At 28.9% G+C, this 23,019-nt stretch overlaps 1 protein-coding gene across 3 annotated transcripts in view; it reads left to right on the top strand.

Annotated features, from left to right (window-relative positions):
- The first annotated feature begins 806 nt into the window (after nucleotides 1–806).
- LOC107455260 (RNA-binding protein 33) overlaps nucleotides 807–23,019 on the top strand; it is a 58,212-nt gene continuing 35,999 nt past the window's right edge. The window contains exons 1-6 of one of the 3 annotated variants that reach the window (XM_043045663.2): nucleotides 807–1,316; nucleotides 5,160–5,250; nucleotides 17,049–17,148; nucleotides 18,732–18,819; nucleotides 20,601–20,925; nucleotides 22,828–22,994. In XM_043045663.2, coding sequence (XP_042901597.1) covers nucleotides 1,278–1,316; nucleotides 5,160–5,250; nucleotides 17,049–17,148; nucleotides 18,732–18,819; nucleotides 20,601–20,925; nucleotides 22,828–22,994 — 810 coding nt within the window. In that variant the 5' untranslated portion in view covers nucleotides 807–1,277. Of the gene's footprint in view, nucleotides 1,317–5,159; nucleotides 5,251–15,809; nucleotides 15,966–16,071; nucleotides 16,226–17,048; nucleotides 17,149–18,731; nucleotides 18,820–20,600; nucleotides 20,926–22,827; nucleotides 22,995–23,019 lie in introns of those variants that run through there. The other 2 variants (XM_043045666.2, XM_043045665.2) reach the window with 2 other exon arrangements.

Below are 23,019 nucleotides of genomic sequence, written 5' to 3'. Positions count from 1 at the left end.
GTGCTGACGTGAAATATCCTCAGTGGTAAGCGGATCATTTCTTAGAGTTCCCTTGGTATCAGACTAACCGTAGGAGGATTTCGTGGTTTTCCTCTCCATGTAACTCAAATGCGGGCTATCAAAACGTCCTCCACGAATGCAAAAATTTCTTCCACTACTTGATCCTGGAGTTCTCTTGTCTGCTGGATTAGGTTCAAAATTACAAGGCTACGGAATTAAACATTAGTAGTAGTAAGCTCGAATTTTTGGAATTTTTTCTAGTTGTGCATAAATTTTTTATTGTTTGAGTTGCATTGTTTGAGTAGAATATTTAATTGAGAACACTGTAGAATCTTATGATGGATGTGCATATATTGTTTATTTATTCAGATATCACTTTTATATTTTTTCTTTGTTAATACTTGAATCATGATAATTTTTTTATCAGAACAAATATGTCTATATCATATTAATTATTTTTCGTATATTAAAAATTATTGCTTATTTTCAAAATTATCTTAGCCCCCCTGTCGGGACATTGCTGACCCCCTGTCGGGCTAAGTCTAGCGCCACTCTTGGTTAAAAATATATATAAATATATTGCATATTTGGTTCGTATGTGATGGGTGAATCGGCTACATTGAAAATGGATCCTTCTCAGATTCGGCTGCTATGTGCCCTCCCCATCATCACCGCTTGCAGAAAATTTACAGATGTGAATTCAGTTATGAGAAAGATAATCTGATTGGCAAGTTATTCGCTGGCATATATTTTTCACCAATCAGGTTCACACTCGCATCACCGAATTCACATCGCGAATTTTTCGTAAGCAAAGAAAACGGTTAAGAGCCAGTATCAATCTTTCATTGCAGAAGCTAAAATGATCTAAATTGCTAACCAGTTTTATAGTTATACTAACTAAGACACATTTCGATTGAATAGCTAGTCAAAATGCCAGTAAATTGCTTGTAGTAGTATAAACACTTATTGAGGAACAACCCTGCCATGTGCTGTCAGTCTGAATTTGCTTTATATGCTGAGGTTGCCATTTTACAATTATATAGTTTCTTTTTTGCTCTTATAGCAGGCAGAAAAAAGCAAACGGAAGCGAATGAAACAAACAAATACATTTTTAGTGGAAATTGTTACTTCTCAAGCGTATGCTCCGTTTACAAGATTTGCGAAATCACGATTTTTCGTAATAATTAACTCTTTAAATTTCTTAGAAATGTTTTGATGTATGAACAATTCGTTGTTTAACTGTACAATAAGAGTGTTTTATAAAATTTTTCGTGAAAATGGATGAAGATCTTCTTGCCGATGATGGACAGTTCAAGGTGAATTATTTTCATTTAAAATTTTACCACATTTTCTATGCATGTAATCGTACTTATGTTATTTCATAAATAGTTATCCATTTCTCAAAATTAACTTCAATATTTTTTACGCTTTGCGATCACCTACCTTTCTCAATGTTTACATTTTACAATGCCATAAAAAATAAACTCTACTAATATTGACGAATCAAGTATCTTATTAAAAATTCATGTGTAATGTAATAACGTTATACAGTTCGATTTCTAATAGCATTTGAATTGATCTTAGATTTTTCAATTGAAAAGGGGGAACTAATTTTTTCATGAAATGTTTGAAATTTATGTCTTAATTATCAACTCATTTTCGATATTTGATGAAATAATTTTGAGAAATTTTATATTCGAACTTGCACCATTAAAAGTCGTAAATTTTGGCGATCCTGGGGCAGTGACATGAAGGAAAAAAAATCTCAGAAGGGGATCAAATCAACACCTCTGGCTAAACTGCTGCATATTATTTTTTAAATTCTTTTTAAAAAGATAAAGACTGTTACTTTAAAGTTAATGGAACTCATCACTTTTGTAAAAATAATTTTTTCAATCTAAATTGTATTTGAAACTAATCATTTATGATATTTAGTTGTTTTAAAATTAATTTATCATTTAGATAGCTTTAGAAATTAACTTATCATTTTTTTCTAATTGAAATTTAAGTGAATTGATAGTAACTAATTACATTTCAAATAATAATGACGCAAATAAACTAGATTTTATACTGTAGCAGTTTATTTTAAAAAACCAAAAATGGCCTGTTGTCTTTTCTAATGTGCTCAATTTTTTTTTTTTTTTATTTTTTGCATCTTAAGAATGTTTCTTATTAGAGATGCTCTAAATTTGAATACATTAAAGATTTTCCAATTTAGGGAAGCAGTGGGTGGTTTTGGTGGATGCCTAATAGCACTTGAAGTGCACTGTGTCAGAACTGATCCCCGTGGCAGAATTTTTTCCAGCTATCTGCGACAATACTCTCTAGAACTAATATCTTTATGAAAGATACTTTTAATAATAACAAACATATATGTTACTAATCTAAATCTAAAATAACAAAAGCACTGTGTTTACAAAGAAAGCTATAGTATATATATATATATTTTTTTTGAACATGTAATAATTTTTTATTCTAATATTATGGGTGATATTCTTGTATTTTGTTGGGGGGGGAGGGAACAAATTAATTCCTTCTTCGCATTTTGTAAATAATCATTCAATTAAAAAAATAATTAAAAACCATGAAATCTGTAGTAGTAATTGCCAAAAAAAATATAGACGACGGAATAACGCGAATCAGACTCTTCTAATGCTTGTTTCGTTTTGAGATTAGATAATAGGATAGGAAAAAAATAGGATTTAAAAACTATGAAGAAATCAATAGCAATAACTGATAATCTTTTGGATTTTTTGCCTCATAAGTAAATATTCAAATGCATGATTTCAATTTTCTATATTGTTTAAAATATATAGAGATATTGAAAAACCACATTAAAATCAATATCAATAACTGGCAAAAATACAATTGAAGCATTACATTGATTTATGATACTATCGCCGTAAATGTAAATTGGGCGTGTCAAAAAGTTATTATCTAAATCCGTGATTCCAATATTGCGTGTAAATTTCTGTTGAAAAGAAAGGTAAAATTATTTGCTTTTCTAAAGAAAAATCTTTCTGCAAGAACTCTATAACGTTCTGCGACTGTGTCGCTGCGATTCTGCCACGGGGGAACTGATAATATTAACGTTATCAAAGATTGCATTAAATCAAAAATGAAATTGTTTTCTCTTTCAAAAATGCTTTATGGTGTTTTTTTTTTTTGCTTCCATTGCAGCAGGCGATATAGACATTATCCTAACGCCGTGCGAAATAAAAAAGAAACGAAAAATACAAATATAGAAAGATATGAAATATACAAAAGCAAAACATCAGACACAAAAATTAAATCAAGAACTTAAATTAAAATGCTTTATGTATGGCTCTTAAAATTGTCAAGTTATAAAAAGTGAGTCTTAACCAACTTCCCGCTGGCTATCATTTCATAAGGATAAATTCTTTTTCACTATGCCTATTTTTGAAAAGTTTTCTGAATAATCAGCTGTAGGGAAATTATTAAAGAACTCTCAATCAAAATGCCTATAGCCAGACAGTAAAAACATACCAAGAGTTAAAAGATTCTCTAATAAAATTTTTAAAAAATAGTTACTAAGTCGGTCACAGAATCATGGGGAAAAATTTACTGTTCCTAAATTTTTACTCAAAAACTTTTTTTAATCATTCTCAAGAAAAATTAATATTTGGCCCAACATTCGGCCAACTGAATATTTTTGCAAAAGGGCCAAATATTCATTACCTATCTAATTATTGTGATCTTTGCTCTCAAAAATGGAGTTAAAAACGATTTCATAGCTCTCACTGTTACAGTAAAAAATTTCAAAATTTTCAAATGGCGTCAAGCATTTTTTTTAGAATGAAGTTAGAATGATATTTTTTTTGCTAAGAAATTCTGACATTCGGATTTTGCCAAGCACCCACATTTTTTAAGGCCATTGACAAGAAGAGAATGTAATGTGATAAAAACCTTAAACAGAGGGGAAAAAATTACAAAGAAAGCATTTTTATGTTATAAAAAATTTGACTTGTCCGTTCTCACGTGTCTTTAAGCTTTTTTAAATGATGAATGAAGGTATCATCTATATTATAATTACATAATTACTGTTGTACAAAAATTTTGTAGTATATTCACTGTTTTCATTTTGAGATTTTTAAAAAATTAGATTTTGAACTGAATTGTAATTTTAAGTTAAATATTGTTATGAGAGAATATAAAATAATTAATAATGGTACTGCTTATTCTTTTTAATACAATGGTACTAGAAAAAAGGTTCCATTCTCAATATTTTGAAACTATTATGAGTTGCTCAGTATTGATAGAATGAAGACTGAAAACTGATAGAACTTTCTATTCTGAACAAAGTAATTTTTTTAATTAAAAATAGTACAGTAGGTAACCGATTATCCGGAACGATCGGGACCATCGCTATTCCGGATAACTGATTTTTCCGGTTTTCTGAATCGCTACAAAAAGGAGTTTTTTTATTGTTAAACCCAACTAAAAAAAATTTTTTGGGGGGAAATAATCTTAAAAAGAAGAAAAAACAATGAAGTAATACACTAATGATTATTTCCAAAATGATGGTAAGGTGAACATCTTTCAAAAAAGAAAGAAAAATCCTAAAATCTTATGAGGAAAAAAAATTTTTGTTAAAAAAATGGCGGGAAAATTTATCGAATTTCGTTCCGGTTTTCTGATTTCCGGATAACGGGTTCTGTACTGTAGTATATTTTATTATTTTTTGCTCTCAAATTTGCTTTCATTACAATTGCATTTAAAAAGAGTAAATTATACTTTTTCAGTTTGTTGTTTACCTTTTCTAGATGTAGTCTGGTATAAGTACAGTTCCAGAAAAAGTTCTGATTTTTTTTTTTTAATTTTGTCTTGAATTTTTTCTTTGATCTATTATGAAGCCTACACCAAATAATTTGTAACTAATATTTTTTAGTTTTTTTTATCATAACTAAAAGTTGAATCTTATCAATTGAGTTATAATCATTTGAATGTAACTCTTGAAAGTTAGAAATAATTATGGCTAATATATTAGATCCATAAGTCAATGTTCCCCAAAACTGGCTGCGAACATTATTCCTGCATTATTATTTTATTTATTTATTTATTTTTTAGTGTTTTCACTAATCCTGAAGCTTTTTTCTTAAATCAGATCATTAAAATTTATGTTTTGGTTTTTATTTTAGGATGACGGCCTAGATGAACTTGATCTTGATGAGGAAGCTGCCCTTCTAGGTTTAAGTGATGAAGAGATTGAAGACAAAAGGAATTTAAATGGTATTTATGTTTAAAATGGTATTTATTTTTTAATGTGCATCATTCATGCTCAAGTTGTGCAATGAACATAACAGTGCAATAGATTTTCTCAAACTTTTAGTTTTATGGATCATTCTCACAAAAATAGTTACTTTCATGCCTCCAATGTTTCAATGTACCACTCTGCTTCCTTGGAATGTATTTTAGCAAATTAGTAAATAATTTTAATCAATTTTTATTTATTTTATGTAACTAAAATACTCATTAGTCATTCCCTCACTTGTCCCCACTGTTGAATGAGAATAATTTTCTTTTTTTCAATTTAGAATATTGAAATATAGAGTTCAAAAAATGAATTTTATATTCAATTGTTTCGTGTTTATATAAATAATGCTATAATATTATTTTAAAATTAATCCTTAATATGTCCCGTCATTCCCTCACAACATTGTATTATCCCTCCTTAATCCTGACTGAGGATTTAGAAAAGTGTTGTTTCTACGTATTGATTTTTTGATCTTTAAATGAGATTTTTATTTGGGTGGCATTATTATTTGGGTACTTTAAAACTGCAAATCAAATTTCAATAAATTGGGAGAAGTTCGTCAATGTATAAAAAGAAATTGAATACACAAATTGGATGAGCAGAAGATGACACTCACTTTCCCTCGTTCAAACGTATGAAGTTCTTTTATTTTCTTAAAATGTATTGACTAGTGTTTTAATTTCCTCTAAAGAGAATGAATTAAAATATATATAATGCCCGTTTCCTCATTGTGTGAGAATGGCAGTTTTGTAATTAATATAAATTATTTATGTTCTAAAGATTATTATTAATCTACAGTATTCTAATTCACTTTTATGGGATAGTTTAATAATATTTATTGTTATTTTAATTTTATTTATGAACATAAACTTCAACAGCAACTAATGTTTTCTTCTCTTTCCGTCACTATTATAATTCCTTCATTGGGAGAAAATGATACATTTGTGAGGGATTCATTCTAATGGTTTCAAAGACTAGTTAGAAAAAAGAATTTTTTTGCTTCTTTTTATTCTTATTTAAAGTAATTAGGGCTGTCATGTACTTTTATTCATTAAAATTATTATTTTAAATATGATAACTAAAGTTATTCTTGCACCATGTTATCATTCCCTAATTTTAATAAAAACTTATAATAATTGTAGCAGCTTTTAAAATATTAAGCATGACTGCTATCTCGTTCTTGTCCCCTCCTGTATCTTATTACAAAAGATAAGAAATTCCTGTCACTTTTTATTTATTTATTTTTTTCCTTGCTATCACTACTTGAAAATAGCGTATTAGTAGAGAATGACCCTTGTTATGCCCTAACTAATCTATAAAAGAGAAGGATGATAAAGTGGGACATAAAGGAATGAACAAAGGGATATGACTACTCAAAAGATATAGCTATTTTGCTTAAAAGATATGTTGGCTTATTAAAATTAAAAATGCAACTATATTACAAATTAGAATGCACTTTTGTGTTCCGTGAACTTAATTTTAAATTTTGATTTTCATGAGAATGGTCCACTTATTAAATCAAAACCAAGGCGATTTTAATGAGTAATTTTAATATTTATCTTTCGTTTTAATGTAACTTTATATAAAAATCTATACAAGTCACTATTCAGGGTCGCTAATGTAGTTGAAGCTCCAGACCCCGAATAACTTAAGCGTTGCACGATGTATGGGGAAGAATAAAAGAAAGTGATTGGTAAAAAGAAACCTGTAAAAACAAATAAATAAAACTAAAAAGGTCTTTAACTGACACTCTTGAAACTTTTATTTTAAAAAATTAAAATTATCATTTATATATAATTATATTATTAGTAAATACCAGTCATTTAGCCGCTATGCCATTAAAACACAAGCTCTCCAATATTTCTTTACTTTAGTAGAGCAAGAAGATAATGCAGAACACTCGTCTAAATGCAAGGCAGGGATATCTTGGGAAAGTCATACTGGGAGAACGTGTAGGAGAGTCAACAATGTATAAACGATACAGTTGCACACAAGGACAATTATGCTTTGTCAGGAGTTAAAAAGTTGAGACAGAAGCCAAAGAAAGTTAATCAGTAACAAGCAGTGGTTTTGAGAAGAGTACATTCCAAGGTTTTTCTCTCGAAACATGCAAAGAAGAAGCACTTGAAAATCTATTTTTTGGAGAACTCGGTAAAATCTAAAACATATTTGGCATTTCCCCGTTGCACCCTGAGTAGATCTGCTATGTTACATCCCGTGTAATTATATATAAATATATGCTGTTTTGAAAATTTTGTAAAACTCTTTGGGGAAAGATAAATAGAAAGAATAAAAAACGAATTATTGCAGTCTTCAGTGAAATAATGCCTCAATTGAGTAGAGTAATTGTGAGAGTAAAGTTTTGTTTGTAATAGTGTAAAATAGGCTTCTAGATGAGAAACAAAAGCAGCTTTCAATAAGCTCAGGACATTTGATGCATTATTTGTTGTATTTTCTGATACAAGCTCCTAAAAAGAGTTGATTAAGTAAGTTGTTTTACAGAAAGTATGTTTGGATTGGTTAACTGGTTACAAATTTGTAAATATATGTATATGTGTATAATTTTGTAAATATTTGTTTTGTTACTAAATATCTCAGATAGACCCTAAATGAACGATTTAATCAGAAAATTGTGTAAATCTAACATAATTTAGGGATAAATAACGCCTAATATATTTCTTATGGAAGACTCCTTTTGGCGACAAAATGGTAGTTCTAGAAAATTCTAGTTTCAAAACAATAGGATTAATATTTACGGAGTTATATGACGTCCGGGGTTTCCTCACCAAACCTATATAAATAGGAACGTGTCTCCTCAGAAAGTTTTGGAGATTATTAATAAGTTTATTGAACCGTCTGAAAGTTTCAAAGCTCATAATTTGCTGTGTGCTAGACTGTTATCTGGCCTGTAACTAAGTGCTAGAAATAGCTGTATTTTCTGAAAGATTCTGCTAATAAATTTTTGGAGTCTTAGGAACTGTTTTATTCATCTCCAATCGATGCGAATCCTGTGCTTGGTACAATACTTTTTAAACCAGCATTGTAAATGAGAGAAATAACTTACACATAAGTAGAGAAATTTAACGAAACTTACACCATTTAGAAACCGACAAAAATAATATATATTGATTGGGATAAATACTGAGAGTGATTCGTCATTTAAAAATTCTAAAAGTATTGAAAATGAAACTTTCTATTATCAAATCTGCCATGTGCTTAAAAATTGTTCTTTAAAAGAAAAGAAAAAAAAATTTTTTAACATATAAAATTTTTTTTGATTACCAATTTTTGAACAACTGCGTTAAGTTTTATCATTAAAATTTTAATGAGAACTAAAGGTCCAAAATGCCTCACTTAAAGCATATTCACCAGTTTTGGTGAATATAATCGTCAAATGTAGAAAAATTCATTAAAGTTAAATATGATTTTTTTTATGCTAATATTTTATAAAGATCAAAATATTTTTCTATTTATTTTATATTCTTTATTTATGCTGTGCATTTCTGAATTGTTAATTCTAATTAAATTTAGCTGATCTCAATATTAGTCAATTAAATATTGGTCGAATTTAAAAACATTTAACTTAATGTTCCGCTAATTTTAAAAATATATTAAAGTTGTTTCTTATGATAAATAAAGCCCCATTTTACCCCATATGTCCCAGGCCTTGGGATACCCTATATAGGTGCATGATTTTACTCAATCATCAGGTTATTTCTTATAGAAAGTGTGAAAGCACAAATAGAGGGGGGGAATCTCTCATTGAATGAACAATTTGTTTTCTTGACCTTTAAAGTCATTCAAAAATCTACTTGATTGGAGTAAACTTCACAGCTTTAATTAAAAAAATTTCATCTTCTCTTTACTTATATGTTTTTATAATGGACTTAACAAAAAGAGTTTTGAATTCATAAAATTTTAAAATGAGAAAAAAATGAGCAATTAAGAAATAATAATAATAAATGAATAAAACATGCATCTAAGAAAAATAAAATATCAATCAAAAACTTCACATTTGCAAAATTTAAGAAAAAAGATGAACTGAAAGGCTTACTTAGGCTTTTTGTTAAAATGAAAGCTGGCTTGATTATTCTATTTGAAAAGTTTCTTAAGGTTATATTGCCTTTCACCCCAAACAATCAATTTATCTCTTGTGGAAATATAAATAGTACATGACTGAGTCTGTGAATGGTTTACATTGCAAGTTAAGCATCAATTTTAATAAGAATAAAATAATTAACTTTAAAGGTATTCACTGTATATTTAGCACTGATTCCACTATATTTTCGAAACTTCGGACTCTTAGAAACTAGGACTAGGATGGCAAACTTTTTTTGATGAGTGTGCCACTTAAACAACTATTTATTATTTTCTGTTGTTTAGTGTGCCACTTGTTAATTTTCTTCTCAAATTTAATCTTTAAACCGTTGAAATTTAATTTTACACAATGAATTAAATTGTGTAACTATAATTGCTGTTTAGTAATTAACTTGCTTCAAATGAAAATCGAAAGAAAAAATATTTTAAAAGTAATTTTGGTTAGATATTTAGTTAAGGTAAGAATCTGAAAGAGATAAGCAATGAATTAAAATTTGAATTGATGTAGTTATCGCTAGATATTTTTATATTGCATGAGTCTCTTCAATAACGTGTACTCAATTGGGTGGGCTGTTCAAAGACGATTATAAAATAAAATAGCATGTACTTCCATAGTGAAAGAAGTACTACTATAGTCAGCCTTACATCTTGGAAATTGTTTTTAATGGTACATTAAATCATAGTTTTTCTGAATCCATCTATTATGGCCGCCCGCTACCACTGTTTTTTTTTCTTCTTCTTTTTATTGTTTACAGTTATATTTGTGAGTAAAAGTATAAATTATTGTGTACTTCTCGCTTGCCACTGTAATGCTTGTTGGGTCACACGTATCACTAGGTGGTATTTCTGGGTTTCTTTGTACTAAAATAGTAATATATGAAATAGTAATGGGACATGAAATAGTAATTCTTTATCTCCTTATTCATAATTATAATATCTATTGATAGAGACGAAATCGAAAATTTCAAAACAGGAAGTTCGATTATAATTTTGCCTTCATAAATCTGCTGTTGATTATCCTTTTTTTATTGCTCAATTTTCCGTGCTGGATAATTAAGCTTCCCTGGAGACACGTCTTCACTTATTTTTGGCATTACTTAGTTTATTAAACTAGCTCCTGAAGTTACTCATACATTTTGCTTTCATTGGCATTTGTATATATAATTTTTTTTTAAAGCTTTCAATTTTTAACTGCTTAAATGGAAGATATCAAAATCTTTATATATTACATTACAGTTTAGTAACTAAATAATTTTAGCTAACCCTACGTATGACATATCTCTTGAAAATATTCCTTTGGTAAAATTATTGTTTAAACTGTTGGTCCAAAGTTTCAAGCTCTGCTAAAGTTAAAATTGAAAAAAAAAAAAAACTTTTTCATCTTATGCCCATTAGCGACGGAATAAAAAATCTTTTTCAGTAAGTAATTTTTTATTAAAACTTATGCACTTGAAAAACTTAGATTCTCTTGCACCAAGTTTCTCAGGTTTTCTTTCGCAAAATTGAAAAAAGAAAAAGAAATACTGTGCAAGTATCTCCAAAAAATTAACATTATTTAGAATATTTTATGTTACTATAGCATAAATATTTTAAAATGTGTTAAAGACGGGAGACTAATTTCGCAACTATTTTATGCACGTGGAAACTATTTTGGAGTAGCAACTAAGCGATTATTTTTAGATTCATTGGCAGCCCTCTTAATGGTCCTAAAGTCAGAAAACCTGTTTTGTCTATTTTTTTCCTATAATAGTATGTTTAAAGTAGATTTGTTTTCAGCAGGAAATAGCACTTTACAAAATTTTACAGATCTTGAAATCAGTTACCTGCATTTTTTACTTTTCTAACGTAAACTATCAAAATTCAGAAGTTTGAGGTTTTTCTTTCTGTATTTACATGTTGTGCGGAGGTAGCGTAAAATGAGAGAAAGCGTTTTTGTAAAATAGGAGTTTATTTGCGTTTCCCTTTCGGGAGTAGAGCGTAGACTGTAATGGCGTACAAACATAGACAGCTTGCCAAGTTGGCGTATTTACAGTGTGCCAAGGGGAGATGCTCGAACGCCAAGAGCGTAACTTACAAATACGGAACATCCCGCCCGGCGTTGAAATATGCATGTTTCAATAAGGAAAAATATATATAAAGTTACATCACTATTCTTACAATTAAAAGAAAAAGAAATAAAACAACTAAATAACCATACAATTAGTAAATGAATACAATCAGTGTAATAATTAAACAGATACAAATGAACATTTCAATTCAACTCAAAATTATCTACAATAGGCAAAATGCAAATTTTTGAAATTGGCCTTCGAAAATTTCCTTTCGCTGTGCGAATATCTGCAACTCTAACGTTGCCATCTGAACCTGAAATTACTCTAATGATTCGACCTAAAGGCCACTGATAGGTTGGAAGTTGGATGTCCTTTACAAGAACTAGCATGCCAGGACATAAATTTTGCTTTTTGAGCAGCCACTTTGAGCGTTGTTGCAAATGGCTCAAATAACTGTTTTGCCAATGTCTCCAAATAGTTTGAACTAATTTTTGAACCCTTTGCCATCTATTAAGAAGATTGTCTTTTTTGTCGATGAAGTTAGGTTCTGGTATCGAATTTATAGGTTTTCCTATAAGGNCAAGGCTACGGAGTTGAAGATTAGTAATCGTAAACCCAAAAAATTGGGTCGGCTGTTCTTTCTGCTTAATTAGAATAACTATATTAATAATACCCCTTTATCCTGGTGGCTAAGCCTATCAAAAAACGATTGAAATATTTTTGTTATTTTTTAAACATTTACATAGTTGTATACAATGCTGAATGGCTGGGAAAAAAATTTTGTCGACGGTAGGTTTAATACCTAGCGAAATAAAGAAAATCATTTGTGTGTTGCTAAAGGGCAATATAACGTAAACACGTTTTTAGAAATTTTCAGTTCTCCCTCACCCCTTGTCAGTAAATATAAACCAGCAACAAACACTATTTTATGCTATCTAAGTCGTATTGCAACCAGTCTTCGTATTCCATAAACAAATTTTGCATAAATAACAAGAGTATTGCTTCGTATTTCACTGCAAATATCTGATTTTAGGATTACTTAAATAAAAAATAAAAATGTAAGCTTGCCTAAAGCAAAATGCACGTCTAAATTTATTTCATTAAATTTTGAAACTCTTCGGAAAAAAATTTTCCGCCTTTCTTTTCAAATTTAACGTTTCTTTTTTTTCCCCCTATAGCTCGCTCCCTTTGTCAGCAAAAATAAACCAATCACAAACCCTGCTCTCTGTGGATGGTTACGTAATATTTGAAGAAACTCTAAAGCAGCAGAACTTAAAACAAAATTCAAGACCATCAATTAAGAATTTATTACGTTTCCAAAAGAATATTTTTTTCGATTAAGTTTCTTGCAATCTAAGAAACTCATTAAATTTTTTTATTGTTTATTTGTTTTTAAGTCTGAAATAGCTTGATTTTGTTTTGTTTTTTTTATCCGATTTCATGTTAATAGTCACCATCAATTAAATGAGTACATCGCACCGTGATAATAGCCAGCATTAATAAATATTTTGTCAACTGAGTATCATAATACACTTAACACAGTTTCCTGTTATAACATTAGAAACTTAATTGTTTTTAACGTTATGTGAACTAAAGCAGGCGTAATCTACAAAAATTAATTAATTGACTTAAAATCTTCCCTCAATTAAAGAGTTAAGACTAAATAATTTACTTTCACATTTTTATGTTGTATTTTCTTTACAGATATGCCAAAAACACTGAAATTTATTGAAATAACAAACAAAGAAAAACATAAACTTTAAAATTTTATATACCCAAATGCAATAAAGTGTCACTCATACTTATAGAGCATAATTAATCATAAATTAATCGGATGTGATCTAAAATATTTCTAAAAAACAAAGACTCTTATTATTTTAGAATGAAATAAATAAGAGCAAGTACAGTGCAAAAAAAAAATATATATATAGATATATATAAAGTGATATCAAAGTAATGAGATATAGTTGGCCATAGGCATCGCAGGGGTTCAATTTTTTATGGTGACGCAAAGTCTCAATATGTACAAAATGTACAAGTCTCAATAACTCTCTAAATTTCATTCATAAAAAATTCTTACGTTTGCTAAATATGTGCAAAAAGATTGATTATCTTTATCTCTCTCTCATTTTTAACTTTGATGATTTTAAATCGATGATGATTCATAATAATTTTCCTTATTTTTCTGAAATATTGGGGGGGATTTTTAGATTTCTAATTATTGAGAGGGGCATATTTTAAAAATTTGTATTCCAATTTCGCTCTAGAATTTTTCAAGGTAGTTCATATTTAGAAGAGTAATTCTAAATTTGCGTTTATTTATATATAAATTATATTAGTAAGTAATAAGAACTGAAAGTCCTTTTTAGAAAAAAAATTAAGTAACTATATATCTTAGTTTTTTTCGTACTTATGAAGCCATAAGATTGCCTCGATTGAGAAAAAAAAATTCTTTAAAATCGCTTGCAGTATTTTTTTCATCTTTATTATTTAAGTTTGGTTATTTTTGTAATACATCTTTCTCAGTTTCTGTTCGATTAATTTTATAATCATGACTCAGTAACATGATAATTCTCAGAAATAAAATAACTGTTAAGATTGACATTATTCAAATAAAAAATTCTTTTGAAATCGCTGGTAATACTTTTTTTCATCTTTATTATTTCAGTTTTGTTGTTTTTGTAATACACCTTTCACAGTTTCAATTTGATTATTTTCATAACCGTAACATGATATAATTCTAAGAAATAAACCGTCCAACGTCCCTTTCGGAAGTTGAAACGCTAATTGATCGTTTTAAAATGTGCTTCATCCTCAATTTTTATTGTTTGCTTTGTTTAATGCTGTTAAATAGTGTTTGACGTGTCTATTTTTTTTTCCTGTTGTGTGAACGATAACATATTTTCTCTTTATTTTTTTATAAATAATTAATAGGCTTGTTAAACAATCACTGTCCGCATTTTACAGGATTGTTTTCGTTTCTGCCCTTGCTGCAAGCACGCAGTGTTGCCAGATTGGGCTACAAGTAGCGGATTGGGCTACTTTTAAAACTCCCCGCTACACAAAATCGAATTTGGGCTACTCATTATTTTTCAAAAGCTACAAATCTTAAAAATGCGCTACTTAGAGAACTTCATGCTACTTATCTCACAGAAATACCTTTAAAAAAGTTTCCTATTATAAAATGAGAGATTCTGTAAAGTCTGCAGTTTCTTTATCTTTTTTAAAAATATTTTCTATTATTTCTGAGAACGCATCAGCTTTCGTTTTGTATTCTTGTTTTGTTTTGCCGTGCAGAGTCCAGAATCTCTCCATATCTATGCTTCAAATCATAGACTCGTGAAAACGCAAAGATATATATGGAAAAATGCACGGCTAGTATGGCGGGGAAAAAAAGCTTTAACTCCAACCATTATTAATCGCTTATCATCTGGAAAAATCGCGTAACCTGTAATCTGAGCTAAAACGAAATATTGAATTTGGCGAAATTATGAACGCAGCGCATTGAAATTTAAGTCCCTCAGTGGACTGATCGTTAAGACACGGTTCTCAGCAGATCATTGAAGTCAAACATCATTGGGTGAGCCGCGATGGCTCAGGGGAGAGAGTGTTCGCCTTCCAATGAGGTGAACCGGGCTCCGATCCTGGCGATGGCTGGTCGATACGAATTCCGCATCCTGCTTGCACCGACCACAGAGCTGACGTGAAATATCCTCAGTGGTAGACGGATCATGGGTTTGAGTCACCTTGCCGTGAGGCTAACCGTGAGAGTTCTCGTGGTCTTCCTCTCCATGTAACGCAAATACCAGTTAGTTCCATCAAAAAGTTCTCCAGGAAGGCAAAATTTCTCCCAATGCTTGATCCAGGAGTACCCTTGTCTTCTGGATTGGATTCAAAATTACAAGGCTACGGAGTTGAACATTAGTAGTCGTAAACCCAAAAAATTGGGTCGGCTGTTCAACGACGTTTATAAAAAAATAAATAAAACATAACTGGTCACGCGGTCAATGTGAGGGTGGGTGACCACGTGGATCAGTCTGCGTAGGGACCGAGGTCGTGCGGTATGGTTCCTCGTTAAACTGTTCTACCGTAAAGTGCTCGACTTCGCGTGCAGGTCGTCATGCTACTGAAGCGGGGGGTGCCATGACCTCTGCAGGGGATCAAAATTGTGATGGTATGTCTTTGGATCATCGGATGTTTCCCAGCCGTCGCCAATCGTAAATGAACCACAACTACCGCATTGAAATTTAACTTATTTTTTTAATTTAGTAGTATATATATATAACGTAGCTTTTTTGGGCTACAAAATGTTCGAATCCGCTACTTTTGAAGCTCACATTCGCTACTTCTTAATCTTAAGTTCTGGCAACACTGCAAGCACGCAGTAAATGTTTTTACCCTTAGATTTCAAATTCCACAGAATCGTTAATTGAAATTTTTGTTATCACAAAAAATCCAATTATGAATTTTTAAATTCCAATCTTTAATTATTTTAAAAATGGAATTCACGGATTCAACGCTTGCTGCAGTAATATGACTCCGTAAGCTTTTATAAATTAAATTGTGATTCGCGTGTAAGGTCTCTTCATTCTTCCAATTTGGATTTCCTTTGTTAAGTTTCGCGAAAATGGCGCATATTTTAAAAGTACATCTGTACTTTTCATTATAAATTTCTTATTTAACTATTCGAATTCCCTGAAATACTTTTATTCATTTCAGTAAAACGTCATAATTTTTTCACTTTGCATAATGTTTACATGTTGAATTGTAGCTTGCATTATGAAGATTCGAGTTCTAGACGGTATTGAATATTTTGCCTTTTTTTTTTGTAATCTGAAATTACATGACCTAATGCTATGTATATTGGTTATATTCAAGAATAAAATTCGTAAACAAAAGAAATGTTGAGTATATTGGTTATATTTAAGTATTTGTGTGTATTGAGTAGGAAACCTTCTCATAAATCTTTTAGTGTTACACATAAATATTTGAACCTAATCTTTTTAAAATTGAATTTCATATAAAAAATATATTTGATTTTAAATTCTGAAAGTCAAGTATATGTTGAATTTGAATATATCTATATACTTGAATTATTATTATTTTTTTTTTTGTGTGTGTGCTTTTGACAAGTAAATAACATTTTTTAGTTATTTTTGCTCACATTTCATTCACATTTAAATGGAATTAATATTTGTGATTAGATGTAATTAACATTTTTAGCTTAATACTTTATTTTGTCTTAAAACATAGCAAAGTTAAAAATTTGGATATCTTTTTAATTAAAATTTACCTTTTATTTCTTATAATTTAAACCTTAATCAATGGGACCTTTTTTAATGCTTTGTAATTGAATTTGAAGAGGCAAAAAGTAGAGCAATTAGTTTAAGTAAAGTCAATTAAGTAGTCAATATTTATGATTTTCCCCTCTAATTGTATTTTACTTAATGGAATTTGCCTTTTTTTGTTTCACTGATATTATGACCATTACTAGAATTTTTATTTTAAAATCAGTCATAAATTGTATTGGAATGTAATTTGAGCTAATAAATTGAAATAAAAATAGTAATCATTGTGTGTTGGTGATATTTTATAATTATTTTGTACTTTTTTTTTCAATCTAGATGATCCAGATGTAGAATATTTTGATGAAGAGGGAAATCCTGTAGAGATAGGTGAAAATAATGCTGACTTGTATGAAGTTGCCAATGTGCGGAAATCTGAGTGAGTCTTTATTTGTTTAATAATGTGTATTTAATGTTATGTACCTAATTATTTGATTATGGATGCATTGTAAGTCGTGCTGTTATGTAAAAGATGATTAGCTTTAAATTAATCTTGTTATTTCTTAAATAAGTTCGGCATGCATGGCATTCAAATTACTATATTTTACAGCATATTAGATGTCTTTTTCAATTCCTAAGTTAGAATGAAAATCCAACTATTTACTTTGACTCTGGTAATAAAATTAGCCATTTACTGTTAAACAAGCCTTATAAGATTGAGACATAGTCTCAATCTTATATTGATTTCCAACTTCCAATAATTATTTTTAATGTGTTTTTATAGCTGTTGTGTTTTTACAGCTGTTTTATTGTTATTATTTATTTTTTACTTAAGTAGTTTTCTTCCTTAAACAAAAGAAATCATTATAAAAAATGCAAACCCATGAAAAAAATTTATTTTAAGAGTTCATAATTTGTATCAGTATACTTATTTTAAGGTTGCTGCATTGTTATCGCAATACTTTGGGCACCAGATAAAAATATTGTTATAAAAAGTTGTATTAAAGTTCTTATCAGCTTTGAAGGTTATAATAAAAGACTACCCAACTATTATTGATCCCGAGTGAGACTTAATTAATTTTGGTAATGGTACTGTTGGTGTTGAAGTAATAGGTATCTAAAATATACTATTACAAGTACTATGGTTGTGGTGACAGATTTTTTACAGCCCCTGAAACAGATCCATATCAATATTATGCAATTTATATACATATTTTTTAAGTTAAATATTTTGAATATTAAATAGTCTTTATGTTCAGTGTTTTTATATCAATTATTAAATAGTATTCTTAGTACTAGCAGTAATTACTAGTACTGAAGCAGAGATGATTGTGCTGCGGAAAAAATCCAGATTTCCGGATTTTGCTCTAATTGTAATCCAGAAGTTACAGGAAATCATCGATCATATTTATTAATAAAAAATTTTGTATATTTTATTTTAAAAAACTAGAACTAGAATTTATACTTGTTGGCATGTGTATAATTTGTAAATATTTGTTCTGGTAGAATAATAAATGTGATTAGAGATAAAAGTAAACTTATAAATAATTATTCATTTAAATCATGCTGCATATATTTTATTTAGAATTTCATATTTTGAAAATATATTTTATTCAAGAAATTTTCAGGATTTTTTAGTAGGGCTCCCCTGCTAAAGTATTTAATAATTACTAGTATTTAGTAGTAATAGTAATTTAGTACTAGTATTTTATTTTTTCCAAAAACTTTCCTGTCCGATATAGATATACTTGATGTAATCTATATAAGCATTTTTTTTCTTCTAAAATAGTTTCGAGTGCGTTAATTTTTAGTAAAAGTTTAACTAAAAAATAATCTACCTTATTTCAAATTTTTGGTGTTGGCACTTAACTTAATACTTATTCCAACACAAAGCTTGGCAAATATTCGCCAAGCTTCATCAGATATGTTATTTATATGATCATAAACTGTTATTTTTAAATTTATATACTATAGCTATTTTTATGTCTTCATACTACTTATCGTAATATTTTTCTCTGGTAGCTCTGCAGATGAAGATATATTAGATCTTAATCTAGATGATGAACTCGACAGTTTTATGCAAGATGATGTAGATTCGTCACCAATTGAGGTAAGTATTTTAAAATTGTGTTAGTTTTAAATGTCTAATTAAAAAAAGAAACATTTTGAACTGTTAGTAATTCACTGATATTTTTCGTTTTAACAAATGCAGTTTTTGTATTTCATGAAGAGTTCAGATAATTTATCTTTTTATGTTCATTCAAAATACATTAAAGTATAGTTTCTAACTCTGCCTATTTCTTAACTTTGTTTTTGAACTTTTGAAAATATCATATATCTTCCTAAAAAATTTGAAAAATCCTTTAAGTAAAAAAGAATTTTGTATTTAAATATTAAGTGAGAAAAAAAAATTAGTTAAGAGGACTATTTCATTTGCAAAACATTTTTTAATGGATTGTATACTTACAAATGATGTTATTAATTTTAATAATATTCTTTTATTTATTTTTTTTATTTATCAACTCTTACTGAAAATGTTAAGAAGCTTCTAAAAATGAGCATCTCATTAAGAAAGTTTAAATCTTTTAAATAAATGTTACTAATGTTCAATATCAAAAGTTTGGTCTGAAAAAATCCTCACATAATTTGAAAACATTATTTCCTATGATAGTTTTTTTTTTCCTATTGTATAATTTGTTTGTATAAAAATGTTCTCCGATTTATTTTTTAAAGTTTTGCAACTGCTCTTTAAAGTATGGTTTCTAGTTTATATTTGCAATTTTAAAATTGACAAAATAGTTGCAATTTTAGGGAATTCAAGGCGTTTTAAATTGTGTGGTAACATCGAAGAAAATAATAGTTTAAGTAATTTCTATGACTTATTTTTTAAATCGCGACTAAATTTCAGTCGTTATATTTTATGAATGTGGCAGAATTTTTTCACGCTTTCTGCGACGTACCTCTCTAGTACTAATGTCTTTCTGCAAGACACTTTTAATAGCAAATATACATGTTACTAATTCAGGGGTCTGTCCAGGTCAAACTTACTACCGTTTAGCGGTACCTTCACAAATTCAACTTTAAGAAAAGCGGTAGTTTCACAAAATACTCTTTCTTAAAAAAAAATTTTTGTATCCTGTAAGAAAGGATAAATTCATATTTTTATGTTGATTTTTTTGGTACAATTTTTTATTTTCGCAAATTTGGTCTAAATTTTCACAAAATAGATACCTTTCAGAAAAACCTAGACAGACCCCTGTAATTTAAAGTAGCAAAAGCATCAACATCAAGAGAAAAAAAAACTTTCGGATAAAATAATTTTTTTAATTGAATATGTAATTCTTTTTTAAGAAATCCGTAGCAGTAACTACCGCGGAAAAAAAACGATGACGAACTCAAGCGAATCAGACTTCAAAAACGGGCTACTAATTTCATGTTTTCGCTTCGAGATTCAGTTGTAATAAATAATATCATGTTAAAAATATAGGATTTTGAAAACTATGTGGAAATTAATAGTAATAACTGCAGTAATAGTAATAACTAAAAAAAAGGGAAAATTTCTTCAGAAAAGAAAACCGAAATTTGTTACTTTCCATAGAAAAAATCTTTCTATGAGAACTCTTAAACGTTCTGCGACAATGTCGCTGTGTTGCCACGATTTTGTCACGGGGGTGTCAATGGTAGCATTCTAATGGACATCAAAGTAACATTGTGTCTATGGAACAGCAAATGAGGTGTGTATCGGTTCTTATATTGGAAGAATTGCTGTAATGGGGGTTGTACTAAAAAGCGTAGACTGTATGCATCTAATTATTTTCAACTTGTAATATTTGCACAGTGATTTTTCCATTTTAAGAAATTTTTATAATGATTAAACGTTACTTTTTTCAGACTCCTAAAAAAGCTTATGAGAAACAAAAAGGAAATTTAATTTCTCTTACTTCAAGAAAAGAGTTGGAAAAAGTGCACACAATAAAAAGGAAAGAGTCCATTTCTAGTCCTAATATAGAAATTGAAACTACCAGTAATACCATCGCCTATGTTAGCAAAAGTCTAACCTCATCTCAACGTCTAGTTCCAGACTCAAATGACGAAATGGAATTTGATGAAGAAAGCGAAGATGAGGATGATCACAGGGAACGCTTTAGATCTGAAAGAAGTAATATAATAACTTTGACTCCTGCTAAAAAGAGAACAGATATTCCTGACACTTTAGGTAATTTTTAGTTGATTTTAATTCTACTTCTGTAGTTTAGACCAGGATTCATGTTTTCTTTTATTCATTTTATTAAAATTGTATCTTTTCAAAATTAAATCAAATTTTTTTACTTTATTCGAAATACTTTGTGAGTGTTTATATTACAGTGTTTTCATCATAGAAAAAAAATAGGTGAGAATTTCTCACCCTTTCTCAAAAACAGGGTGAGATTTCAAAAAGTTAAGTGAGATTTCAAAAACTAAAAAAACACAAAAACTCTTGAAAAAAAAATCATTTCTTTAATCATAATACATTTTTAACGTCTTCTATTTTTTAAAACATTGAATATTTTTGGTGCATCATCATAGAAGATTTTGCCTTTACAAGGTATTTGTCCATTTTACATCTGTGCATAAAAAATTTGAACGTCTTACATGAAGAAACCTTACCTACGGTAAACACGTGGTTGCAGAGAAATGTGTTCTGAAAAGGGTTCCGTGGTTGTGTTCTGTTGCTCGAAAAGATTCTGAACAATACTGGTGAATAGGGAAGCTAGATAATGAGGCAGATGTTGAAAATAATGAAAGAACCAGGAAGAAAAGTGAAGCGGATTTTATTCTAAATGGCGTAATTCGAAGCTTTTTCCAAAATACGAGAAATTTGCGAATTTTAAAAATTGATTTATAGAATGCGCGAATTTCTCGCGATAATAATTTTTTAATGCGAGGAAAGAAAAAAATATGCAAGATTCTCGCGTTGTAGTGAAAACACTGTATTATAAATAGTTAAATGTCATAAACATGAACCTAATTGAATTAATATATATTATTAATTCAATTACACTTATTTCTTATTTGTAATTGAATTAACTGATACATAATAAGCATGAGTGTAGTTAAAATAAATCATAACGATGTATATAAAACTATATTATTGCGCTAAATATTGTTTAATAGTAGCATGAAATGCTTACAAAATTAGAATAATAATTAATTGTGGGAAAGCAAGCAAGAATAGAGAAATCGCAATTTGAGGTTTTTTTTTTTTTTTTAATAAAAATTTTTGAAATTATAAACTAAATTTTGTTGCCTCATGCATTATCTGCAAGTGAAAAATATTACAGCATAAAATAACTTACCCATTTATTTAAAAAATAAATCACACTGTAAAAAAAGAAAAATTTAATTTATCTCTAAGCTTTCTTTTATTTTTTTGTGCGTTAAATCAAGCTAATTGAAATCAACAAACCCTGTTTTTAACTATGCTGCAACCATAAATTAAAAATTTTGTCCGGTGGTAATGGGTTAAAGTAAATCAGCCCTTTTAGCGTAACAGTATTTTAATGTTATAAGGTAAAGGTTATAAGGTTACACACAAAATTACCAACAGATACTACAATTACAAAAGGGAGACAGAAACTGTCTATCCAAAAAGATTTCAAAAGTTTAACTAACTATTTCTACTCATGCCGAAGGCGGCGTTTAGACCAGTTCACTAGGGATAGAGAGGGAGTGTGTGTCACAAAATCATAATCTTATTTCAATTGTGCCACTTTTTCAAATATACTCAGAATTTAGCTTTTTTAAAATATTTTCATCAAAAGACATAGACTTAAAAGAATTGATGTGTTCAACTAAAAAATTCATCCACCAATATAAAAGTGATATGAATAATGGTCTGGAATTTTTTCAAGAATTTAATGCTATCTTTAATAATTACTCAGTTACAAATGTAATGTTTTCTAATATTATATAACTTTATATTTATGATTTATTAAATTAACAGTTCTCTTTTCTATTTAAAAAGAATAATATTAAAAAATTAAATTAATGCTTTATTTTTAAAATTTATTCTTACTATTTGTTAAACTGTTTGGTTTTGTCACATTTACCATTAGACTATGCATTTTATTTGTTTTAGATTCCGTCATAAGTCAAGAAGAAACAGCTAAAGTTCAAGCATTTCTAGAAAATGAGCAAAAACGAAAAATGCGCTTTAAAGGCAGGCCTTTACCTAGAATGAAGAGTGCAACTTATAGCCGCAACCCTCAACCTTTTATGAACAAGCAGCAAAATCAAGCACCACAAGTAAAGATTTTTCATTATTTACTAG

Source organism: Parasteatoda tepidariorum, chromosome 1 (assembly GCF_043381705.1).
Source record: "Parasteatoda tepidariorum isolate YZ-2023 chromosome 1, CAS_Ptep_4.0, whole genome shotgun sequence".
NCBI classification, from domain to species: Eukaryota; Metazoa; Arthropoda; class Arachnida; order Araneae; family Theridiidae; genus Parasteatoda; species Parasteatoda tepidariorum.
The sequence above is the reverse complement of the archived record's forward strand: the minus strand, read 5'-3'. Positions and strand labels throughout refer to the sequence as shown.